At 41.1% G+C, this 24,963-nt stretch overlaps 1 protein-coding gene across 5 annotated transcripts in view; it reads right to left on the bottom strand.

The window, feature by feature from the left end:
- The window catches only part of Vps13b (vacuolar protein sorting 13 homolog B), a 559,226-nt gene that overhangs the window by 121,474 nt on the left and 412,789 nt on the right, over positions 1–24,963 (bottom strand). For all 5 annotated transcript variants that reach the window (XM_052747609.1, XM_052747613.1, XM_052747612.1 and 2 more), the window contains 3 exons: positions 20,127–20,329; positions 18,285–18,492; positions 17,822–18,006 (listed from right to left, as the gene is read on the bottom strand). In XM_052747609.1, the coding sequence (XP_052603569.1) occupies positions 17,822–18,006; positions 18,285–18,492; positions 20,127–20,329 (596 nt within the window). The remainder of the gene's footprint in view (positions 1–17,821; positions 18,007–18,284; positions 18,493–20,126; positions 20,330–24,963) is intronic.

Genomic DNA, 24,963 nt, shown 5'->3' with positions numbered 1-24,963 from the left:
TCCGGCTTTTATGCTGCACAGGCCTTTAGATGCTATCAGTTTGTCTCCTCAGTGTTTCTTCAAATCCCCCTTCTCTCAAAACTACTCATTACACTCCCTCCTAGAAAAGCAAAAGCCAAAAATAACCCCTTCTGAACCACTCAAGCTAAAAGGCACTTCTTTTTTGAACTTCAAAATCAGATACACAGATTTCTCACTGCACTTAAAAGCTGTGCACACGGATGGAACTTCAGTTTGTGGGCCTCTGGGACTCTGTGCTTCCCTGATGGTACATGGTGCAGATTTGCACCAAATCTAGGTGGTGTGTATTAATTTCTTACCAGAAGTACCACAAGGATCTCATAGTCTTTAGCCTAATTATTCACTGATCTTCATAGATCCACAGAAAATGGTGACGTATGTAAAGTCCAGACTACAGTGAATACACAGACAGGGCTTTAATTTTACCATCAGTTTCAGGAGACAAACTCAACAAATTAGACAATGTCTATTTCTTTTTGAGTTTCCACTCAGGCACAGTTTTCACTCAGTGAGTACAACCTTAGGCACTGGAGAACAAAGATAAATAGCACAAAATCTTTCTTCTCAAGAAGGCAAAGTGAAGGATAGAGTCAATAATACAAACAGACCCAGGTATTAGCAATGTTCTAAAGAAGTACAACTTTCCTACGTCTGGTTGGATGTCATACATGGTTTTCTGTTGAAGAGTCAAGAAATGAAAATACAAAAAATCCTCAAAACCCAAAAAAACATAAACTCAAAGGTATAGGATGTTCCTGATTATCCTTGAGGCTCATGATAAGGCCTCACTTACCTTAAAAGATTTCCTTATGAACCCCCCTCATTCTCGCTAATTGGACTCCCAGAGATCCACCTGGGGCCTGGCCATGGATCTCTGCATCCAGATCCCTCAGTCGTTGAATGGGATTTCTAGCACGACAATTAGGGTGTTTGGCCATCCCATCACCAGAGTAGATCAGTGTGGGCTTTCTCTCGACCATTGCCAGCAGTCTGATGTGGGGGTATCTTTGTGGATTTCTGTGGGCCTCTTTAGCACTTTGCTTCTTCCTATTCTCATGTGGTCTTCATTTACCGTGGTCTCCTATTCATTGTTCTCCCTCTCTGTTGTTGATCCATCTGAGATCTCCCGCTCCCCCAAGCTTTCTTTCCCTCGACCCTCGCCCTTCATTACCCCCACTTTATATGAGCAAGAATTGTTGAGACCAAGGTTGGATAAAGCACAGGGACAAATAGCCAAATGATGGAAACACATGAACTATGAACCAGTGGCTGAGGGGTCCCCAACTGGATCAGGCCCTCTGAATGGGTGAGACAGTTGATTGGCTTGATCTGTTTGGGAGGCATCCAGGCAGTGGGACCGGGTCCTGTGCTCATTGCATGAGTTGGCTGTTTGAAACCTGGGGCCTATGCAGGGTCGCTGGGCTTGGCCTGGGAGGAGGGGACTGGACCTGCCTGGACTGAGTCTACCAGGTTGATCTCAGTCCGCGGGGGAGGCTTTGCCCTGGAGGAGATGGGAATGGGGGGGTGGGCTGGGGGGAAGGTGAGGGGGGCGCGAGGGGGGAGAACAAGGGAATCCGTGGCTGATATGTAGAACTGAATTGTATTGCAAAATTAAAAAAAAAAATAAGGACAATGGAAAAAAAAAGATTTCCTTATGAATACAAAATGCACACCACTTTAAGTTATCACATTTCAAATATCCATAAATCAAATTACCAAGAAATGACAATGTTATTGGCACATACCATAGCACATCTTTGAAAAGACATGGATTAAACTTACTTAAGTGTAAAATCAAAAGATTAGCAAATTTTTTTTTATCATTACATGTGTATTAAATTTTGCTCGCAAAAGTAAAAGTTCTTGGAATTTAAAAGTATTTCTTCAACTAGAATTAAAGAGAATAAAACTATTTTATCAAGAAAATCATATTCATAAGTGACCACCTCAACATTATAGCCAAGTGGAATGCAAAAAAGTAGTCATGTATATGACATATAGCATCACAAAATACATGAATGTCTTTGACAGTGATCATCATTGTCTGCTTATTTTCTGTCATATCAAATTTGCCTGAAATAATAACTTCCAGTAGTTAGGTCCCAATCAATCTTAACCTTATACTTCCTTGATTTATCACAAGAGTAGACATATAGTGTAAAAAGCATGCCTGCTGACATCTCAGTCGGACATGTCAAAGCACAGCTCTGCTCACTTAGCTCCCTTTCAGGTTCCAGGTAGCTAACAGAACAAAGAGTGCTCTCAAAGCTATTGCTAATTCTTAAGTCTTTAAATCAACTCGTCAAACATTTATAGCGAGGCAGATTTTCTCAGTCAGAATGACTGTCTGCCATGACCACTGTTATTTGGTGGTGACCAAAGTCCTATTAAATAGATCATCATGTAGAAAGAATGTGATGTGGAAAAAATACGTTTTAGGAATGTAATTATTTAGACAATTCAGTCAAATTCATAACATCATAAGCTACAACTAAAGCACAGCTACGAGATTCATTTAGGGGTACAAAGCAGACTGCAGTGAGAGCTGCTTCTGTTTTCCTAGCAAGATTCATTGAAAGTAAAACAAAAGTATGAAGTAGAAAACTAATATAAAGTTTGGCTAGAGGTAACGAGAGTCAAAAAGAAAATACTGCCCAGCACTGGTGTCTACACATGTTCTGAAGTCTGCATGGAGTGCAGAGTAACCAGGAACCTTCTTGTCTCCCACTCCTCATCCCAGACTTCCTGCCTCTTGGAATAAGTAACTCTTTACTGAAGGGAAAACTAAACAAAACAAAACAAAAAACGAACCAAACTTTACAAAGAACAAATTCCCCCTAATATAACCAATTCATAAAGTTTAGTATGTAATCAAAATAAATCGCACTGAATTTAGAGATTTTTCCATTAATAAAAAACAATAAAATGGGGCCTCGTGAGAGGGCCAGACACTTTGGAGTGCTTCCTGCCAAGCCTGAATACCTGCGTTTGATCACTGGAGGCCACAACTGGAATCAAGTCCTGCAAATTCTCTAATCCCCACACATGCTGCGGCAAGTGTGTGCCCACACACACAGTGACAGAGTAAACAAAGAAACATAACAGAATTCCCAATAAAACAACAAGAACAGAGTGGCTTTCGTTAAGTATTTGGAAGTATGGACATTTTTGACTTACACGTAATTTAAAAATACCTTGGAAGCTGGGTGGTGGTGGCGCACGCCTTTAATCCCAGCACTCGGGAGGCAGAGCCAGGTGGATCTCTGTGAGTTCAAGGCCAGCCTGGGCTACAGAGTGAGTTCCAGGAAAGGCGCAAAGCTACACAGAGAAACCCTGTCTCGAAAAACCAAAAAAAAAAAAAAACCTTGGAGGTTTTGAGTTCCATTTTAAATTCTTATTATGCAAAAACTAATGATTTCAGAAATATCAGACCACTTTTAGTCACGAATAAAAATATAGGATTACAGAACCTTGACAGGCACAATCTGGCAAGGTTGTGAGGAAGTGAAAGCAGGTTTGCCCTCACTAGGACATAATGAACTTTGACTTTTTAAAGTATGTCTTTCTAGTCACACACTTCATCGTACCATAACAGTACATTAAGGCTTAATAGGTTGATCTGAGTATTTAAGAAAAAAAAATTTTTTTTTCTGGCTAAAAGCCAAATTCAAGTTGGGTTTTTTTTTTTTTTTTTTTGGTAGAATAACATATCTATTTCTAACTTCTGGCATGCTTTTCTCTTTGGACGGAATCCCTGAAAGACATCTGTATTTTGTAACTTTTCCTCCATTCTGGCTCTAAAGAGACTCTGAGTTCTAGCCCAATAATCCTTCTCTATTTGAATTCATTAGGGTGAGAACCATAGGACTCAGAAGGAGGGTGGGAGGTCATACAGACAGCAACTTGCTGCTCTGGATAAGATAAACTCCAAGTCATGAAAGCAAATGACATTTAGAGCCTTGTAGGAACTGTTCTGTGATATACTTTCACTTTATGGAATGGTGTTTGCTGCACATCATGGCTTTATGCAAAGCAAGCTGCCACAAAGCTTACGGTTTTACCTCATTAAACGGATACTAACACTGAGATCCATCACTGGCTTGGATTTAAAGCTAGTGTTAGAAAGATACAACGTCTCTAGGACATTAGTCTTGATTTTTTCATAATGATTCAACACTACTGTTACTGTGATTCTTTTGATTTCAGTTTGAATCTACCTTATTAATTTCTCAGTATTTTATAGCTAATTTTTCATTAACCAATTCTCCAAATTTATGATTGTGTTACCTTACTTGTTACATGACCTTAAGTTAATTAATCTTAAGCAAACTTCATGTCAGGGAGACATGGAATATCCATTATATGGGCAAGGGCAAAGTCAGAATGCAGGTCAACTGCAGCAAACCTTCTGGCTATGGAGGGATTGCCTGTAATGCTGTCAACATACACGACTGGATTTAAGATCTGTGGGTTAGGGAAATTACACAGTACATATTACTAGATGCTAGAACAGCTGCTTAAGAGTTCATGGGGCTTTTATATGACAGGTCACACTGGTCAATCTTCACATTGCTGAAAGTGAGATGAGCAGGCATGTTGTGCCTCCTACTGTGATGTCAATACTATATTGCCTGTGCAGTAACCTTTCCAAAATTCAATTTACATCTAAGCAAGCTCTAACCCAACTGCAAGATTACAGAAAGAGGGGTAAGGAAGGTGTTCAATAGTGTTACTACCACAACCTGTGGTCCATAGCACAGAAGATGGGATGTTCCAGGTCAAAGAATCCTTTCCCCCCAACAAATACACGGCACAGGAGGAGAGAACTGTTATAAATTAAAAGAGATATCAGAAATATATCAATCAGTGCAGCCTGGTGTGTTGGTACACATCTGGAATTTTAGTACTTGGGAGGCCAAGGCAGGAGGATTATCAAGAATTTGAGCTCAGCTTGGGTGATAAAACAAGACAAGCAAGCAAGCAAAGAAGGAAGGAAGGAAGGAAGGAAGGAAGGAAGAAAGAAAGGAAGGAAGGAAGGAAGGAAGGAAGGAAGGAAGAAAGGAAGGAAGGAAGGAAGGAAGGAAAAGGGGAAGTCAAGGTGATGGCCCAGTTAGTGAAATGTTTGCTACACAAGCTTGAGGAACACATAAAAGAAGTCACCCATGGCAACATGCATCTGTAACCCTACTGGGGAGATAGAGATAAGAAGATCACCAGAACACACTGGCTAGTCAGCTAGCCAATCAGTGAGCTCTGGGTTCGGTGACAGAGACTGTCTTAAAACATAGTGGAAAGCAATAGGAGATACTTGACTTTGACCTCTACCCCCCACAAGTACACATACACAAACATGCATGCATGCACACATGCCAACACACACACACACACACACACACACACACACACACACACACACACACACAGAGAGAGAGAGAGAGAGAGAGAGAGAGAGAGAGAGAGAGAGAGAGAGAGAGAGAGAGAAAGAAATAAAAAAGAGAAATCTGTAAATTAATGTAATTCATGAGCCTCAGTGGAATCCTGAGGTGGAAAAGCAATTATGCGAACAAAATTTCATTACCACAGAAGAGAATCCATGTTGAGTATTTGTAAGGAATGATATTACATTTTGTTGGCTCTGAATAAAGCAAATCTAGGAATTCAATTGATGCTTATTTCAAAATCAGTGTAGCAGAACGCCACCTGAGAGTGTGTTAAAGCGCTGGTTGAGGTGAAGAGTCCTCTGAGATTGTTTAAGTCAGCTGATACGTGACTCTCTCTCTCTCTCTCTCTCTCTCACATACACATATCTCTCATCTTTCCACTGAAATTGGCCTTTTGACAAGAATTTCCTACAGCTAAGACTCTTCTGTATTCTCTGTACAAAAGCAACCAGACCAATAGATGACTCAAAAAAGAAAAAAACAAAACAACAACAAAAAACCCTAGGAAGGACACCAGAATGGGTTCCACTGGTAGCCTAGAATCAAGATATAATTCAGCTGTTTCTGCAGCATTCCAAGTATCTCACTGCTACTATGTGGCTGATAAAGTCATGAAATCATTGCCATCTGTAGTTACTGACTTATGCAAGTCTGTGTTATTCAAACATTGTGACCAATATTTAGAAAACTATGTGACACATGCTTTTGATTTAGATCACTTTCATACAATGCAAGATGACCTGTTCAACAATAACATAGGTAGTAAGATAGAAATTAAAATATTATTTCATAATTATAGAAGCAATACAATGCAGTATTGAGCAGAATACAGAGTTCGAGTGGAAAAGAAGAGGTGATTTAAAAAAAATGTGCTGTAGGAAGGAGTCTGCTGCTTGGGGACAGCATCTATGGACTGGTAAATTTGAGGCACACTGACCATATGTGAAGGCGTATTTTGGGAAAGATAAACTCATGCCCTGAAGGGCCTCGAATTGAGTAAGTCAAAGCGGTCCCTCAGTCAATAAAGTGTTCATCCATCTGAGCTGGAGTTCTGGCTTTGCCCTTTACCAATGGTATGGCCTAAGCAGTCTTCTGTAACCTCTGTGAGCCTCAGCTTTCTTGCATACAAAGAGTGACAGCTGTGATAAAACTAGAGTGACTTTCATAGCTCGAGCACCAAGGCAGTCCCTTAAAGTGGCCTGCACGATGTTGGCATCGAACAGGAAAACAGTGAATGGGAACAGAGAACCAAGAACAAGTAAGAAATGGCCTCTTCCAGTCCCAAGACCATAGGTTTGTTATTACTTGTCGAAGTTTGTTAGCCACCACACAGCAGCACATGGATATGGCCCAAACTCTCAGATAGCTTACAGTGTGAGGTTACAGGGGAATGTCTTTATAAAGAGGATAGGAAATGGATAAAGAACTTGTACGGCAATGCTTTTGAAACTTACTTGTCTTTCAACATCCATAGTCTCGGCAAGACAAGAGGCAAACTGGTACTTGCCTAGGGCAAGCCCTTAGCTGAATATGTTAATTGCTCACACTCATACAGCCCCTCCCACATGCTAGACACTGTGCTAAGTGCTCTTTTCAGTGTTATCCATAATTTATAGATCAGGGAGCCAAGGAGCAGAGAAGTTACACAACTCGCCCATGGTCACCAGCTTTGCGGAACCAGTCTTTATGCCCAATCTGTGCTCCTAAAAACTGAGCCTCGATGGTGCAATAGTGACACTTCTATCTCAGAAGCAATTGACATCTGTCTGATCAGACCTCCAGCCCACTTAGTTAAAGGAAACTCATGCCTAGTACTGTAAGCTCTGGCAAGATCCAGTGGCTAGAAATGTCACAGACCCTAGAGGAAAACCTACTAACATTATATGCTAAAGTAATAGAGTTTCCAACTGCCTCCTACGTACTCATCTTTATACCCATAGATAAACGTAGTTCTCATATCTCATCAAAGAAACTTTTTTTCAGCAGATAGAGACTATTAGAGAGATCCATAATAAACCAACATGCAGAGACTAAGTACTGTAGGGTGCCCAGCCTCCAGTGGGAACTTCTAAGACAGCCCTTCCACCTAAAGCTCAAGGGAACATCGCCACAGAGGATGCAGAAAGACTTCAAGAGCCTGAGGACCTGGACAACTGCTGTGGTGAACAGTTTCTTCTGGACAGGACATGGATGTTGCTCCCATGAGCTCTCAAAAGTATGACTGCCTGCACAAGACTTGCAAAGACCACACCCACGGAGATGCCAATGTAGATGGCGAGACACTTCACAAAGCCTACCCCTAGGTGACGAGCTACAGGAAGTCAACAGCTTCTGAGAGAAGTAGAACCAGTTTTACTCCTCTCTTTTTCCAGGATGAGCTCTCAATCCCAGGGGTCAGCCCTGAACACATGCAAATACAGGCAACACTACCTGGATTCAGTGGCGTGTATGTGCATCATAAATATGGAAGAACAGGTCATGGGAGAGAAGGAGGGTAGGAAGGATGCAGATATATTATGTAAATCCTCAAGTTAAAAAAAAAGCCAAAGAAATGAACATGATTTTTACAATGGATCTAAGAAGGAGAAATTCTATTTAGTGGAAACGAATTCATACACTATCTAGTAATATTTACTATTGCTTCATTAGATAGTTTTACACCCAAACTTTTTGTACTTTTGTGTATGTGGTACACGCACATGTATGTGTGCCCACGTACTCAGAGGCCAGAGGAAGAGGCTGGGTGGCCCGCACTACCACTTTCCAACTCACTCCTCGGAGATTGTCTCTCACTGGAGTGATCCTGCTTCCTCTGCTCACCATGTGTTCAGAGTTACAGGCACCCACATAGCCATACCCAGCTTTTATGTTGGCACTGGGGTTCGAACTGGAGTCCTCATGCTTGTCCAACAAGAGCTTTTACCTGCTGAGTCATCTTCCCAGCCCCTCCCAAACATATTTAGTGCTGAATAGTAAACATCAAACACTCTAGTTGTTAAACACAGTCCTTTGTTTCCAGAAAGAAACAGCTCCCTCCTCCATCCCTAAGTGCAAGAGTCTTTAATAGGAAGAGGGAAAGAGGCTAATAAAATTTCTATCACCAAATAAAGTGACAGGACAGAGAAGACTTCAGGATTCTTCCAGTTTGCAAATGGTTTCCATTTACTCTAAAAGCACATCTTATCAACAGGCTCCTTCCCTGCTTCTTTCCTGAAGGGTAAGGAATGTTATCATTTAAAACTATTTACTGCTTTTTATTTCCCAGTCCCAGTAACTTAGAGTTTTATCTAATTCCACCTTAACAGACTTTTCACACAATGAACTAAAAAATGAGTTTTCTTCCTGAACCACTGACTAGATGCTGCATCCCATAGTGGAGGGGGAGGAGGGAGGAAAGCTCTGGAGTAAATAAAACAGAACTGGACACGGTCCTTCGGCTGCTTCTGCAACAGTGGGACTGCTCTAGTCTCCCAGCATCTTCTCCTCCTGCCTCTTCAGCAAGTCAATACCAATTTCCCCTTAACTAGGTGAGGCCAAGTGACCGGACTCTGGATCTTGGCAGCACAGGAGTATGTGGGCATCAAGAAACAGCCTTAGGGAGGAGAATGGCTCCTGTCTGTCCTGTTCTTTTCCCATGCTAGAGTGGGAATAAGGCACTTGAAGTTTGGGCAGCCGTCTTGGACGATGCCAACATCCAGTGTGGAGACAGCACGAAGCTGGTGACACCTAGACTGCAGGCTATGTATAGACAGTCTGAGATTACCTACCTCAACGGTTCCCACATGGGAGGGGAGATGAGCTACTGTTTTGTTTGAGCTCTTGGTAATTTGCATCTTGTCCCAGAGAACAAAAAGCTCCAGCAGTGTTTCTGGCACTACTGGGACTTTCAGCAGAGAATCACAGCTCATAGGGCCTGTAAATTTCCAGAGTCAAATCCCTGTGAATTCATCCACTTTTCTGAGGGCAGATGCCCAAGGAGACTTCCCTTGTCTCTGACATGAGGATACCACCAATCCCTCCGCAGGGCTAGCTTCAGCTCTCACATCCATGTGAGGCCTTGCAAAGTGAACCACACAAAAAAGGCACAGCAGCACCCTTTATTTCCACAATGGGAATGCTCTCACGACATACTTCTCATTGCCCGACATCTGCCTGTCACCTTGACTTTAAGTTGCCAAAGACATGTCTGTCTGTTTCTTCCTTTTTTTCTCTGTCAAAACTGCTTTCTTGGTTTACAACCTGGTCATCTCTGAGAGTCCTGGCAAGATTCTCATTCCCAGTTTGTCTTCCCTTTTTCCTTTCCGTCTTTACAGACCAGTGGGCCAATCTAAGTTCTAAGGACTGAACTGACAATGGCTTATGAAGCTATAAAGTAAAAGATGAATTCCATGGTCTTCATGTAGCTGAAGCAACACAACACAGGACTCAGGGATCCACAGGAATCTCAGTGTGAGTCCTGGTTTTCTCTCCTCCTCACTTTCTGAAATTACTCAACTTCTTAGACCTCACTTACCTTCCATCCAAAGTGGAATCACAGTCCTTATTTCATAGGGATAATGAAGAGACATGACAGAATCGGTAAATCTGGTGCTCTGTGCATCTAGGTGCTCAGCAAATCATCACTTCCTTTCCCTCAACGGAATGGGTACAGACCAGCACACAAGGACCACAACTAGAGCTTTTCTACTCACCCCACCCTTGTTCAGCCTGTCTTGGTCAAATCAGACTATATTCTAATTCCTAGAAATGTTATGTTGAACTTTCTCTATTTAATTCTGAACATACTTATTTTTTAATGGTACTGGGAACTGAACCCAGGGCCTCACATATGGTAGACAAGCACTCTACCACTGAGTTTTGCATTCCCAGCCCTGATAGTGATTTTTAAAAGACCCTTTCTCCCTTCTCTACTTCTTGAAATCCTACTTACTCACCACTGGCCACCTAGCTAGCCATCTCTTCCATGCAGTCTTGTGGTGGTGGCTCCAGTGAGCTGGAAACTTGCTTTGCTAAGAGGCATCCTCTCTGTGTCTCTTCCATTCTAGAACAGGTTCTGCCAGGCTTTGTTTTGTGGACTTGGGCCTCTTGGAAGTGACAGGACTGGAGACTAGAGCTAGAGTCCTCTCACTACTCCCAGCACCTAAGTCTGCTCTCCTCATCTCCATCTGCTGATGTGATCAGAAGTTCCTTGGGATCTATTCCTAAACTGTTCTAGACTTTGACAACACCACAAAAACAGAATGAGTAAAAGTGTATTCAGAGAATTCTCTATTTGTATTTCCTCTTTCCATCCAAAAGAGGAGGCAGTGGCTTCCGGAAGTTACCACTCTTAGTGGCTCACCCAGCACCGTCCATCATCCACAAACATTTATTAGTATCCACTGGGTACACAGCATTTCCCTTTCCTCAAGTCCTAAGACTCTGGCCCAGCTCCTCACTTCCTCCAGGCCTATCCAGATTTTTTTTTTCCATTTCTGCATTTCAACAACAATGAATCTCCTATCTGGCTTTGAGCACTTCTCCTAAAGATGATGGATAGGCACAAAGCCTTCTGGGACACATTAGTACAGCTGCCAGTGGCAGGAGGCGCTTATAAAATAAAAAGCTCAGGATTCTGGGAACACATGTGCGATTCTAAGTGAACCGCTCAACGCTGCTGAAAAGAAACACCCAAGACTACTTCCTTCTATTCTTCTTAAGCTATGTGTGGAAGAGACAAATCATATTACATTGTGAATAACCCTAATCTCTGCCTGTTGGATCCATGTGTTCTAGAATTATATGGAGATTGTGAAATTTTAGATTTTAGAGCAGTAAAAGTCTTTTATACTTTATTTCATAATATCAAGTATATATGCCTGACCTGGAATATTTTCCACATAATTATAAAAGAGAAAAGAAAAAAATCACACAATTGTAAAATTAATGAAGTCTTAGTTTGGTATCTAGATAAACAATGGGTTAAATGCCATTAGTAAACTAAAACCAAATCCATGCTAATCTAGAGATATCAATACACCATATTGTAAACTCAAATTTTTAAAATTAAAAATGGTATATAAAGTGTTGAAGCCTCATTATCGCTGTGAATCTGTGAAACTGCTATGCCACACAGTCACTGTACTGGCCAATGCAAGCACTGATTTTAAGTTGCTGTGACAAGAAATGCCTCCTGTGTGTCTTGAGTAATAGGAGACAAGAAATGCCCTCCTGTGTATCTTGAGTGACAGGAGACAAGAAATGCCCTCCTGTGTGTCTTGAGTGACAGGAGACCTTGTCTACAGAAGAGGCCATGGGGACAGTGAAGGGATTAAAGTAGCAAGAATCATTTTGGCGGGTGCAAGAGGAGAAGCTAGAAAAACACAGTAAATAAACTCTATTTTTTTTCTTCTTTTCTTATTTCCTGTTTAAGAAAGAGTCTTCCCTGAGCCCCTCTGCCAGGGCTGGCCCTTCTCCCAGAGGTACTCCCCTGGGGCCCATCCACACCACCATGTTCTTGCTCTAGGGCTGCTCTCCTTACTGACTCTTGGTATTAACTCTCCCTACTGTTGCTCAAGTTGCCCTCACTGGAGTTTCTTCCTCTGGACATAATACCCAGAAACCACTGACGGTGGAGCTGTGAGAAAGGCATTGTCTCCTCTGGCTGTCACTTTGTCAGCAAAAGCATTCCATCCATTAATCACATGTAGATCCAGCATTCCCCAGAATTATTATGACACCAACAAGCTACGCACACAAAAGATAACTTTCCCAGAAGACAGCGCTTCTTTTCTAACAGTAAATTCAAAGTTGTTCTTCTTTTAAAAGATTTATGTCCTTAGATTGCCCAAAGGGGCTCCATGGAAACCCAAACAAGCCAGGCCATTGCCAAGGCTAACGGCTGCTCTCCACAAAGTGATGGCAAGGCCATTGCTGAAGACGATATCTATATAACCCCTGAACACATAGGAGTCACACTGGTGCCTACCTAGAATCTTCACCCCTACTGACAGTGTTCATGGAAGTGGAAGGTGCTCTGCACACTCCCAGAGGAGAAAGGGAAACACCAACCTGACCACAAACCTTGAGATCTACAATGGTGGCCTGTACACAAGACACACTGGTACAACAGTGGCACTCAAGTGGGGGAGTAACCAACCACTCTCTGCTTGAGAAGGGACCCATCCCCGACACGCTCAGGTGGCACAGAACCTGAGACTAGGTAGGCCAGAGACAAGGGGAAAACCAAAACTACTATTCTGCTGAAGGAACACAGCAATAAAATGACTAACAACATTTTACTACACTCAGCCATCATCAGAGAAGCTTCCTCCTGCAGTAGATGGGAACAAAAACAGAGACCTATAATTGGACAATGTGCAGAGAGACCTTGGAACACTCAGTCCCCACTGGGATGTCGTATCAAATCCCTCTCCTCAGGGCTCAGGCAACTCTGTGGAAGAGGAGGTAAAAGATTGTAAGAGCCAGTGAGGATGGAAGATACCAGGAAAACAGAGCCTTGTAGACACCAGGGCTGACACCCCTACAAACTCATAGAGACTGAGGCAGCACGCACAGGACCTGTACAGGTCTAAGCCAGAGGAGGTTCCAGCACTAAGAGGGGAAGTGGACACAAGCTACCATCCTTAACCTAGAAGCTATAGCCAACTGATAATCATTTGCAAGTGAAAACTTAATTTTCTTCAATGGAGTCTCACTGGGTATACAAACCACACTTAAAGATAGGTCCTAGAACCAGCAGTAAATGGCAAACAACAGGGGGGAAAAAACTCTCAATGGTATTTTTGGAGGTTATTTTTGTCTCATAATGCTTTGTCTGGGCATTTTCCCTCTTCCAGGTCCTTCTTCAGATATGCAAAGAGCTAATCTCTCTTGCATTTACTTTACTGATTTAAAGCTACTTAGGCATATTATTGGATAATTATTTTATGATAAAGGAAAAGGATAATTTTCTTTTCTTTTCCCCCACATTTCTCAATAGGGTAGGGCTCACTGTCACTCAGGTAAACCATCTAGAATATTCTTTTCCCAGATTTTTATGTAGAACACAGGCTTTGAAGTCAGACGGATGGGTGTGAAGTTGTGACTCCCTTACTTATAAATTCTGCGATTCAGGAACAGTTCATTAATTGCTCTAGGTCTCAGTTTACCCAACTGTAAAATGGAGATAATGCCCATTTCATAAGAAATTACTTTTTTATTCATTCATTGGGGCTTCACTTTGATTTTTACAAACTAATTTTTCTGAGGCTAGAGAGATGGCTCAGCAGTTAAGAGTACTTGCTGCTCTCCCAGAGGACCTGAGTTCTTTGGATGGCTCACAACTGCCTGTTAACTCCAGATTCAGGGGACCTGGCACCCTCTTCTGTCCTCCTTAGATACCTGCACTCACACGTGCTCATTCCTGATAAAGATAAACATAATTAAAAATGGGTTTTCAGAAAAAGAAAAACCAATTGTTCTGACTTTTAAACTGGATAAACGAAAGAGAACTGGGCACAATCACACTGACTTCTTCGGCAGAGGATTCTCTTTCTCCCTCATGATAAACAAATGACACCATCGACCTTGCCTCCCCCCTGCACAAACCTTTAAGGAATTACAAACATGACTTGCTTTCATAGAAGAATTATGTACCAAACTCTGAAGATTTCACTAAGGAAAATCATTCAATTTGGGGAATTCTGAGATCTGAAGGGCAAAATTAAATGGGAGGAATAAAGTTGTCACTAAAAGATGTCAAAGTACTTCCCTGGTTAAAGACATTTTCAAGGGGCTGGAGAGACGGCTCAGTGGTTAGGAGCACCTGCTGTTCTTCCAGAGGACCCGAGTTCAACTCAAGGTACCCACATCAGGTAGATTACACTTGTCTGTTTAGCTCCAAGGGGTTCGATGCCTCTAGCCTCCACAGGCACCAGCACTCAAGAGTATATACCCAAATGCAGAGATACATACATATAAATAACAAAAATAAACCTTAAAATACTTTAAAAAGGCATTTTCTAATTTTGCTCTTGTTCCATCAGTACTGTACTCTTGCTTTCTCATTAATATGCTGTATACAACAATCAGTCAAGCTAAATGTTATCCTCTCCCATTAAAAAGTAACATAATGGATCTATCTAAAGATTAAAATATCCATCTAGGTATGGTGGAAGATGCCTTTAAGCCTAGAATTTGGGAAGCAGAAACAGGCAAATCTCTGTGAGTTCAAGCCCAGTCTGGTGTGCGTGTGCGTGTGCGTGTGCATGTGCGTGTGCATGTGTGTGTGTATGTATAGCAAGTTCCAGGTTAGCCAAGGCTGTACAGTGAGATTCCATCTTAAAAAAAAAAAAATCCATTGCCAAGTTCAGAAAGTAGACTTTCCACATTGAAAAAGTGAAAAAGTGAGGTGAGGAAAAGGGAAACCTGAAAACTGCCACATAAAATCGTAATAGCAGGAAGTTCTTCTACTTAACTCCATTTAAAACAACACTCCTTTCAGGTTGGTGGCGTTCCTTTAACCCCAGTTCTTGTTATACCACATACATCATCATTTTAGTTTACTTAACAGACCCCAAGTTTGTTGACGTTAGTATTATAACCTTAAAATTTATGTGATAAAATTATAAATGGACACAAAATAAACTCATTTTTGTTTCTATAAACATTAAATTCAGGGTTTTTATTTAGAACCTATTTAGATGAATAATATAGGCATGTTCCTATATGTTCCATTAAAATTCCAAAATAAATTTACTAAGAAAATATGAATAATTTGTTTCTAAACCCCATTGGTCATGAGGAAATGATGGGATGTCAGCCTATATATTTAGTCAGAAGCTTAAGTTTTTAGTGAACTTAAGGTCCTGAAGGAAAAAGCCAACCAAACTCAATTCTGTTTTAGACTAAGGCCAACAGACTGACTTATCCTGGTAATCAGAAACTAGTCTCTGTTAGGGAAAATGATCTTGGCAGAATATTCAATCAGCTCACAAGAGCCTGTGCTATGTAATGTGTTCATGGCAGATGATACCACTGAAGAACAGCATGCTACATCAAGACACAGCTCAAGTTAGAAATCAGTGTGCATGCTTTATCACCCCAGTGTGCCAAACCGTGCAATACTTCTGCATAGCAGGCAGCAGGACCCAGGCATCCATGTATTTACCACAAACAACTTTTGAACAGCCCTATTTAATATAAGGAACAGAGTAGGAAGTTATATGATCCTTTTCTTGAGATACATAATCTAGAAGGAAAAAATATAGAGGAATAGGGTAAAGTGAAAAACAGCATCAAAGTAGTGGATCAACACTCCAGGATTTCAGGAGGATGAACGCACATTTGGACATGCTGTCCAAGAATCTTCCAAGGGACAGACAGAATGTTAGCTATCCCAAGAGTAGACAGGGCTTCAGTTTTCAGGAAAGGAGAAATTGACAGGATGCTGGCTTATTTAGTCATCATCATCATCATCATCATCATCATCATCATCACAAATTAGAGTCAAAAGGGAAGAGAGAACCTCAGTTGAGGTATTACATAGATCAGACTGACCTGTGGGTATGTCTCTGGGGCATTTTCTCAATGGTTAATTGATGTAGGAAGTTCCAGCCCACTGTGGGAAGTACAGCTCTAGTCAGGGAGGTCCAAGCTGTGTAAGGAAGCTGGCTGACCATGAGCCAGGAGAGCAAGCAGAAAGCAGTGTTCCTCTGTGGTTTCTGCTTCAGTTCCTGCTTGAGTTCCTATCCTGATTTCCCCCACGGTAGTCTGTGACCCAGAATTGTAAGCTGAAATAAATCTGTTCTGCCCCAAGTTGTTTTGGTCATGGAGTTTATCATAACAATAGAAACCAAACTAATAAACAAAAGAAAAATAGGTAGTTAAAGCTGGTTTGGGGAATATCGAATAGGTTAGTTTAACTAAAGCATGTCCCATGTCTACGGCCTGCCAGGCTATCATAGCAGGCCTAGCAGGGTGACAGAGTCACTGAAGGTTCCCCTCAGGGAGTCATATGATCCATCTGTTCCTATAGGCTTCTAGTAGGCTAGGTTGGATGGGAGACTGGAGGCTGAGATGACATGGAGAAGTCTCACAATAATCTCTAGGTGATTGTGTAAAATGAGTAGAGAAGAAGAATTAACATTTAGAACCTCACTATGTGTAAAGCATTTATTTAAGCATATGAACTGTAATGTCCCAGTTATTGTAATAGCCCATAATTACTTTGAAAGGTTGATAACATCAACTGTTACTTTTAGTCAAGGCAATGGAAACTTTAGGAGGCCAGAGTTTGCCTAAGGAGACCAAGTCAGTACACAGAGGGTCAGGGGAAGAGATGACATAGCATACAGTATATGCACTGCACCACACTGACCAAGGGCACCCTCTTCACACTGTCCTCCCACTCACGATCAGCCATCAACATCCAACCTGAGCCTCCAGGACAGACCTCAAGACCCTCACAATAAAATGGCAGTGACAACAGGAAGGTTCCCTTTGGAAGATCAAGTAGGGAGACTCTTCTACCCCCCAACAACCAAAGAAGTTTTTACACTAGACTGAGCTCCCAGCACATGAGAGCATGTCAGCTGCCTTCTGATCCACAAGAGCAACTCTGGGCCTGGCACTTTAGGTACAAAGGAGAAAATCTCAGTTGATCCAAACCTGTGACCACTGCTACATATTTTCTGTTTTCAACTTCTCCAAGGAAACAAGACGATTTGTATGATTCTAGGACTGCAGCCTACGAGTTGTTTCTATCTAGGAGACCCATTCCAGCCCCAAGTTCAGTGCTGCTGCTCGTTGGCAGAATAGGAGGACAGCTTCAGAATCTCAGGAGATGGCATCAGGGCATCTCTCCCGAGATGGCATCAGGGCATCTCTCCCAACTGTCATGTCCTGTTCCTTTATCCTTACTGAGAATTCCATACTACTATATATACAGAATCCATATTGTGAACTCTAGAGCAAGCTTTCCTCAGCTTTCAGAAACCACAGCCTTGTCTTGTTGCCTAGGCCAGCATCTCCAATTCTGAACTCTGCCTACACTTTGGTTCCTTATATTTTTATTAAGTTATAAAACATTACAGAACCTGATATTGACTCTGGCTGCTGAGAACTGGCAAGCTTTCTGCATGCTACCTGGGCACCTGGAACTGCCCAGATCTGCACTACTCTAGGTGGTCCAGAGACATCAAAATACAGCTCTCCTTTTTATACATGTATGCATAATACAGTATACAAGTGAATACACTTATCTTTGTTACTACTGACATAAGAAATAAGTATGCTCTAAACATTTTTTTTCCTTACTGAATGGTCAGCATTTCCTCATACTGATTTTATTTTAGAAAGAAAAACCAGCCACTACACACCTGCAGCACATCACCCAGGTCTGCTGTGCTGATATCTGGGTCCTCTGTGGTATTGAAAGGCACAGGAGTTATTCGCACAAGGGTGAGTACTCGAGGTTCTGGATACCTCCATAACATCATCCCTGGGCTCTCTTCTGTTTCACTATAAAACAAGACTTCATAGGTACCAGGGAGTTTCAAAGGTTCTGCCAGACAAAAACAAAATTGCATGTTTTAAAAAAGGAACATGTTGATTTCTCAGAAAGAGAATAAAAGAAAATCATATAGAGAATGAAACTGATGAGTTTAAAGATTTGAGATGGGAAAAGTCAACTTTAAAAGAGGAAATGACTGGTGTATATATAACTTTCATACTCTAAGTGTGGATGGATGTACTTTCTAGTGCTCCACAGTGCTACTCAGTGAACTCATTTTAAGTGCATCTGGACACATGTACTCTTATGCTGACACTGTTTGTACTTACCAGCATCCTGTATGTACTGGAAGATGCCTGTCCGCAGGTCATCTGAACTTTGTTCACTTTTAAAAGCTTGTGTCTTATCCACGGGAGATGGCATTTGGGGTACTGATTCGGGAACCGGCACTTCAAACTTTCCCTCCTCCTTAAGATACCCACTGCATAATTCATGCAGAAGGGCCAGGCAATTCAAATGTTCTTGACCCCAGAAGACCTTCAAAAGGGTATGAAATATTTACAGTCTTTAAACATTATCTTGAGGATAATTAGGTACAAATCATATCTGAATTAATGTGAGACTATAATCATGTTCAGTATAATTACTGATAATAAACTATAATTTCCAAGAAATAATAATTTGTTGTTTGATATTCTAATATTTGAATAAATACATAACAGCAAGAAAATCATATTTCAGATAGTGTGAATAACAGTAAACTTTAAACTTTAGATTAATGACGATATTATATTGGTGTGAAGTATTATTTGTGAATTCATTTAACAAAGAAGAAAAAGAACATTTCTTAAAGTCCAAGATTAGGACACACAGATTCTCTAGGCCAAATATTAATAAAATGATAAACAGCCTTGTGGAATAGCTTCTTCCATTTGTCATGAGATCAAATAATCCTGGCCAAAGCTGCTTTCTAACAAGAGAGAAGGGAGCTGACCAACGGACTCGAACTTACAGGATTCTGAATCTGTGCTTAGTCAGACTGTCAACATACACCCCGACTCTGACAATCTGGAGTACAGTGTGAGGAGTCTGAGAACCAAGGGCACAGAGCTCCGTAGTGCCGTATGACTGTGGGGCACAGTGATTAATGCCAAGTGGCTAGGATGCAGAGAGGATAAACTTCATTTGTCTCTCTTGTTTGTATTGTTCTTAATGTGTACTTTCCTGCCTTGGAAAAAGGTAGCACAATTGAAACTCACTGTGAAGCAGCACACATTTAAAAGGTTACTGATAGAAATAAAAGCCTTTTCAGAGTCACAAGTAATTTCTTTGTAATCCCCTAAAATGTGGTTCATGTCAGTATAAGGCGGTGAGCAGTTGAAAAATTACAATTTGTTGATGATTTTAAGAAATTCATATTTAATATGGTCCCTTTACTAATAAACTAGTCACTTAAATTTTCTATGATTGTGAATCTCACAACTTTTTTGATGTCTAACAACCTTGAGGGACATGAAATTGCATAAGGAAGTTAAGACTACCTAAGTATTATCATGAAATAGGACAGAGAATCTTACGCATTCCATATCCAGCTATAGGCACATGAATGAGAGGTTGGGGTAAAACATGTCAAGTTTTAATCGAGCATCATATACCTAAGGAAGTACAGCTATGGCACAGCTCTGTGTGTCTCGGTGACACTGGATCTGATCCAGGCTGACCACTCTATAATTAGAAACTCCACCCACTGAAAAGTTTCACCAGACATTTCCACTCTCAATTATACAACCAAGAGAAAGAAAAATGTATGTCCATGGAAACTTGACTGCAGATGTTCACAGAAGCATTATTTGGAAATAGTCCCAAGTGGAAAGATACCCCAACTCTCTCAACTGATGAATGAGAAGATGTTCTAAGGTTGACCATGATGATAATGAACATAAAACCCTGAATATACAAATAACAAAAACCCAATCCACTGATTTATGCTGTTGAAACAGGTAAATCAGATGATATATGACTCATTCTTCAATAATGCTGTTAAAATGGGCACCATCATACTCTACACTTCCTTGTCACACAAAAATTTAAATTTTAGTGAGGCACTTCAAAACAAAACAACAACAGTTTCGTTAAAAACGTATGGGGAAAATACGGTGGGTCCTACAGACCTGCAGCAGACCACCTCTTAAATCCATGGCTACTTTTGGTATGGACTGTTGCGGGCCTGGATTGCCGCTGTGTTTACACCATTTAGCTTCCAGATTCAGAGCAGCAGAGAATGGTCCTATCAGAATTCGACTTCTTTCTTTGAGGCTTGTTTTAAGGAGAAAATCACTTATGTTGAGGAGGACTGATGATCCAAGACTTGGGCCTGAAGGAGATAAACAGAAACGCTGTATAGTTTAATTACTCCTTGACCAAGAAAGCAAAAAGGTTAGGGAGAGGACTGGGCAAATTTTAATCAATGGGTATTTCTCCTTTGCCAGGGTCTTTCCCAGCTGGCATTCCAGCAGTTTCGGGCCATTATTACAGAATTCTGAAGCAGGTAGACATTCACATTCCTAACAAAGCGATAGTTGCCAAAACATTATGACTTTTTCCATGTGTGCACAGTTTAGGTTTTATGAGTGGAGATATTTTCATTAAACTTTCAAGTTTTTCAAACAAGTCCATTAAGAATAAGAACAGCTGCTTCATTTGTCCATTACTAACATGATGTGAAAGGGCAATTTTCTGTGATTTCTGACAGCAACAGAGTACAGTATATTACTCTGCTAAACACTCAAGTTTTGGGTTGGCCCATGTTAAAATTCAAAACAATCAAAATACAAAACATGTGCTTTCTAAAAACTTTAGCTTAATCCAAACTTCACACCTCATAACCACTTGAAGTTTACAAAGCCTTAAAAACAGATAGTGGCAGGTTAGATTTATGAGAAAAACTATATGTTATAGTTCAAAGTAAATATACCCAGAAAAGGAATACACTTTAAAACATAGGTTTCCTTTTGAACTTGAAGTAGGAGTGTGGATCAAAACCTTTTCATAAGCCTACAGCAGACTTTAAGATATTTAGATGCACAGTTAAAGTGGTATGTTCATTTTCCTCCCAAGAAACTCATATTCTAAATTGTCACTGTGAATATTGAATTTCACCAGGCCACATTTGTAATGCTCAGGGCTTACTTTCCTAACGCTGTTTGATCCTGCAAAAAGATGAAAGATTAAGAAACACCTTCAGCCCAGGGTGTATGTACATTTTAAAGTACAGTACCGGCACTGACTTTTCAGTTCTGTGGAGAATTGAAAATTTCATATGTTGTATGTACTTATTGTGGAAATAAGAGACACAACTTTAAGTCCTCCACAGAAGGCATCAGACCACAAGTGTTAGGGCTATGGCTTGTTTAAAAGTTACCATGGTGAGAAATGAGTTTCTTAAGTCTTTTTATCAAACATGTACTACTGAAACTTTTCCTTTTTCACAATTACATTTAGGATTTTTGATTTTTTAAGAAAAGGCTTTGCTAATTATAACAGGCTAGCCTCAGACATATAGAAGTCTGCCTCAGCCTCTGGAGTACTGGGAGTAAAGGCATTCACTGCCATGCCCAGCTGATTATCTTAATTTGAAACTATGTTTCACTTACACACTAAAAAACAAACAAACAAACAAACAAAAAAACAAAGTAAAAACCTAGAGAGAAGCTCCAATTTACCCCCAAATTAAAAAGTGTCTTTATCAATGGAGTTACTGTATCTCCGGAGGTCATCAAGGAAAAGAGGCTGTGTGGTCTAAGTGCTGATGAGGCTGTCCCACAGAACGGACCCCATTTAGGACCTGCCCTCCAAGTTTCTGACTTGCCAGGCAGGAAAGAAAGTGCCCACATCCCTGACCTTCCTCATCTTACATCACCGTAAGAGAAGAAAGATGAATGGAAAACCTTGGAAGCCACTTCCTCTAGGTCTCAGCAAACAAACAAAAAACCAAGAACTTTGAAATATTTTAGCTTCAAAAATATGGAGTTCCAATACATCCTTCACACAGCCATGTTATTTGTTTCCTTTTTTTTTTCTTCCCCAAGTCAGGGTCTTACAATGTCTCTGGCTGACCTGGAAACTTGCTTTGTAGATCAGACTGGCTTTCAACTCACAGAGATCAGTCTGCTTCCACCTCCGGAGTCCTGGGATTAAAGGTGTGTGTGCACCACCACACCTCACTAGATCTTATTTAAAATTCTCTTCCTCCCCCATGATGTCTTTCTCCTGGCCTACAACCCAAGCTGGAATGCCACTGAGTTTAGGAGTCAAGACTTTTCCTAATCTGTGTAACCAACCTTCCAGCTTTCTTGGCTTATGTGACTCTGAGATTCTGAATCTCAACTATTCCATGGCCCATCTGTCAATTTCACTTTATCTTGTTTTCCCATGAGGAGAATGAGGCGAGGCATTTCCCACAGGATAACCAAAGAAAGGATGCCCTTGGGGCATCCTACAGGACATGTGATCTTTCTATTTCACTGCTATGTACAGTAACCCTGAGGGCTTTGTCTGTCAGATTTTCCACTCACTATAGAGTTACCCTTGGGGGAAGATTCCTGGAGACTAAGTAGATATCTTTTCATTTAACTTCCACACACTGTTACTATTCACTAATGGCATTTCATTCATAATGATTATTGTTATGCTGGGTGATAATGGTGGCTTTCTAGTGCCCTGCTTTACAAGTTGTCTTTGTGTTAGTGTTAGTATGGAATTCTACTCTACAAATCAAAATTCAGTATTATTATTATTATTTGTTTTTATGAGACAGAGTTTCTCTGTGTAGCCTTGGCTATCCTGAAACTCTCTCTGTAGAAGAAGCTGGCCTTGAACTCATAGAGGTCCATCTGCCTCTGCCTCCCAAGTGCTGGGATTAAAAGCGTGCGCCACCATGCCTGGCTCAATTATTATTTTTATTTACTGCTTAAAATGAACCAACTTTGGTCCCTGGGAACTAAACCTTTAAGTTGGTCTTTCTGAACTATCCTTTGGGGATAAACATCTTTACTTTCTAGCCTCGTTCTTGTAGAAGAGTGGTAACTTAAGCCCAATTCTGAATGGCAGGAATGCCTACTACTCCTTGGGTTTCACCTCTTCCCAGTCCTCTGTCTCTGTCAGGCTTTCTATTACTGTGAAGGGACACCATGGCCATGGCAAATCTTAATAAGGAAAACATTTTTTTGTTTGTTTTTTGTTTTTGAGACAGAGTTTCTCTGTGTAGTTTTGGTGCCTGTCCTGGATCTTGCTCTGTAGACCAGGCTGGCCTTGAACTCACAGAGATCCGTCTGCCTCTGCCTCCCGAGTGCTGGGATTAAAGGTATGCGCCACCACTGTCTGGCCATAAGGAAAACATTTAATTGGGGCTGGCTTACAGTTTCAGAGGTTTAGTCCATTATCATCATGGCAGGAAACATGATGGAACGCAGGCAGACATATTGCAGAAGAAGGAGCTGAGAGTTCTGCATCTGGATTGACAGGCAGTAGGAAGAGAGAGCAACACTGGGCCTGGCTTGAGCATCTGAAACCTCAAAGTCTACTACAAGTGACACACTTCCTCTAACAAGGCCGCACCTCCCAACAGGGCCACTCCTTATAAGTCTATGGGGGTCATTTTCATTCAAACAACCACACACTTGCTGTAGATAAAGCCATAAGAAGTGAATACATACTAACACATGTATATACACATTTATACCTATTTCTGTATGTACCCATCAGTAAATGTATTAAAACCATGAACTAATACTGGTATTTCTGGCTCTAATTAAATATCACTGGTTGGTTTCTAGTCATTTCCCTGCCTTTATTTTTACCTTCTTTCTCTGAAGTTTTAGAATCTATAAAACGTATCAAGTTTTCAGTCACCAAATTCTGCTGTCATTGAACTATTTAGCAATAGCTGCACGATTCCTGTCTCAGTTGCAAGATCTCTGTATCTCAGGTACATTGCTGCCTCCTTCAGTGCTAACCTGTCTGGGCCCCTTTCTACTTCCTTGTGTTCATGTTTGTACGTGTGTGTGTGTGTGTGTGTTCATGTGTGTACATGCATGTGGAGGTCAGATGTTAAATTTGGGTGTTGTTCCTCAAGATGTTTAACCAAGTTGATTTTTGAGACTGTCTCTTAATGGGACCTGGAGCTCTCCAATTAGGATAGGCTGGCTGGCTACTAGGTCCCAGGAATTCCCTGGCCCTTACTTCCCAAGCACTGGGATTACAAATTATCACCACACCAACTTTTTAATGTGAGTGCTGGGGATCTTGCCTGGGTCCTTAAGCTCTTATAGAAAGCATTTTAAAGACAGATCCATTCCCCCAGTATCTGATACATATCTTCTAGCCAAAATTGGATTTTGAAAGGTCTGCTACACACACACATGCACACACAGTCTCCTATTTTAGTGAACCTGACTTTGTCTTAATGGCCTTCGTGGTAACTTCTTGTTGACAGTGTCCATATAGCCAGGTTAAGCTTTCAGACAAGTGGCACTCCTATGCTGTCGATTTATGAGGATTTTGGACATTTATTATTGAACTGACATTCACTAGTTACCTACCATCCACTCAGTATACCAAGATAAAGGAAATCATTTAGAATTTTCTTTCATACTAGAGTCTCTCAGGCTCTGAGATCTCAGTAAGTACTAAGGGGTTAAAGTTAACCAACAACATTTATGTAGGGACTGCTGAGCATATGAACTGCTGCAGAGCAGGAACACTTCCTCTTGATAGCTCATAAACTCCATTACTCTTGGTATTTAAAAAAAACCCACTTTATGTCTTATCAATTCTTTTATTGTAATTAAGAATATCGAGCTGGAACAGGGACTGAGTGGGAGGGCAATGAAAGAGATACCGTGATAGAGGGAGACATCATGGGGATAGGGAGAAACCTGGTGCTAGGGAAGTTCCCAGGAATCCACAAAGATGACCCCATCCTAGACTACCAGCAATAGCAGAGAGGAT

This window comes from Peromyscus californicus, unplaced genomic scaffold, assembly GCF_007827085.1.
Source record: "Peromyscus californicus insignis strain IS unplaced genomic scaffold, ASM782708v3 Scaffold_20__1_contigs__length_68692818, whole genome shotgun sequence".
In the NCBI taxonomy this organism is placed as follows: Eukaryota; Metazoa; Chordata; class Mammalia; order Rodentia; family Cricetidae; genus Peromyscus; species Peromyscus californicus.
The sequence above is the reverse complement of the archived record's forward strand: the minus strand, read 5'-3'. Positions and strand labels throughout refer to the sequence as shown.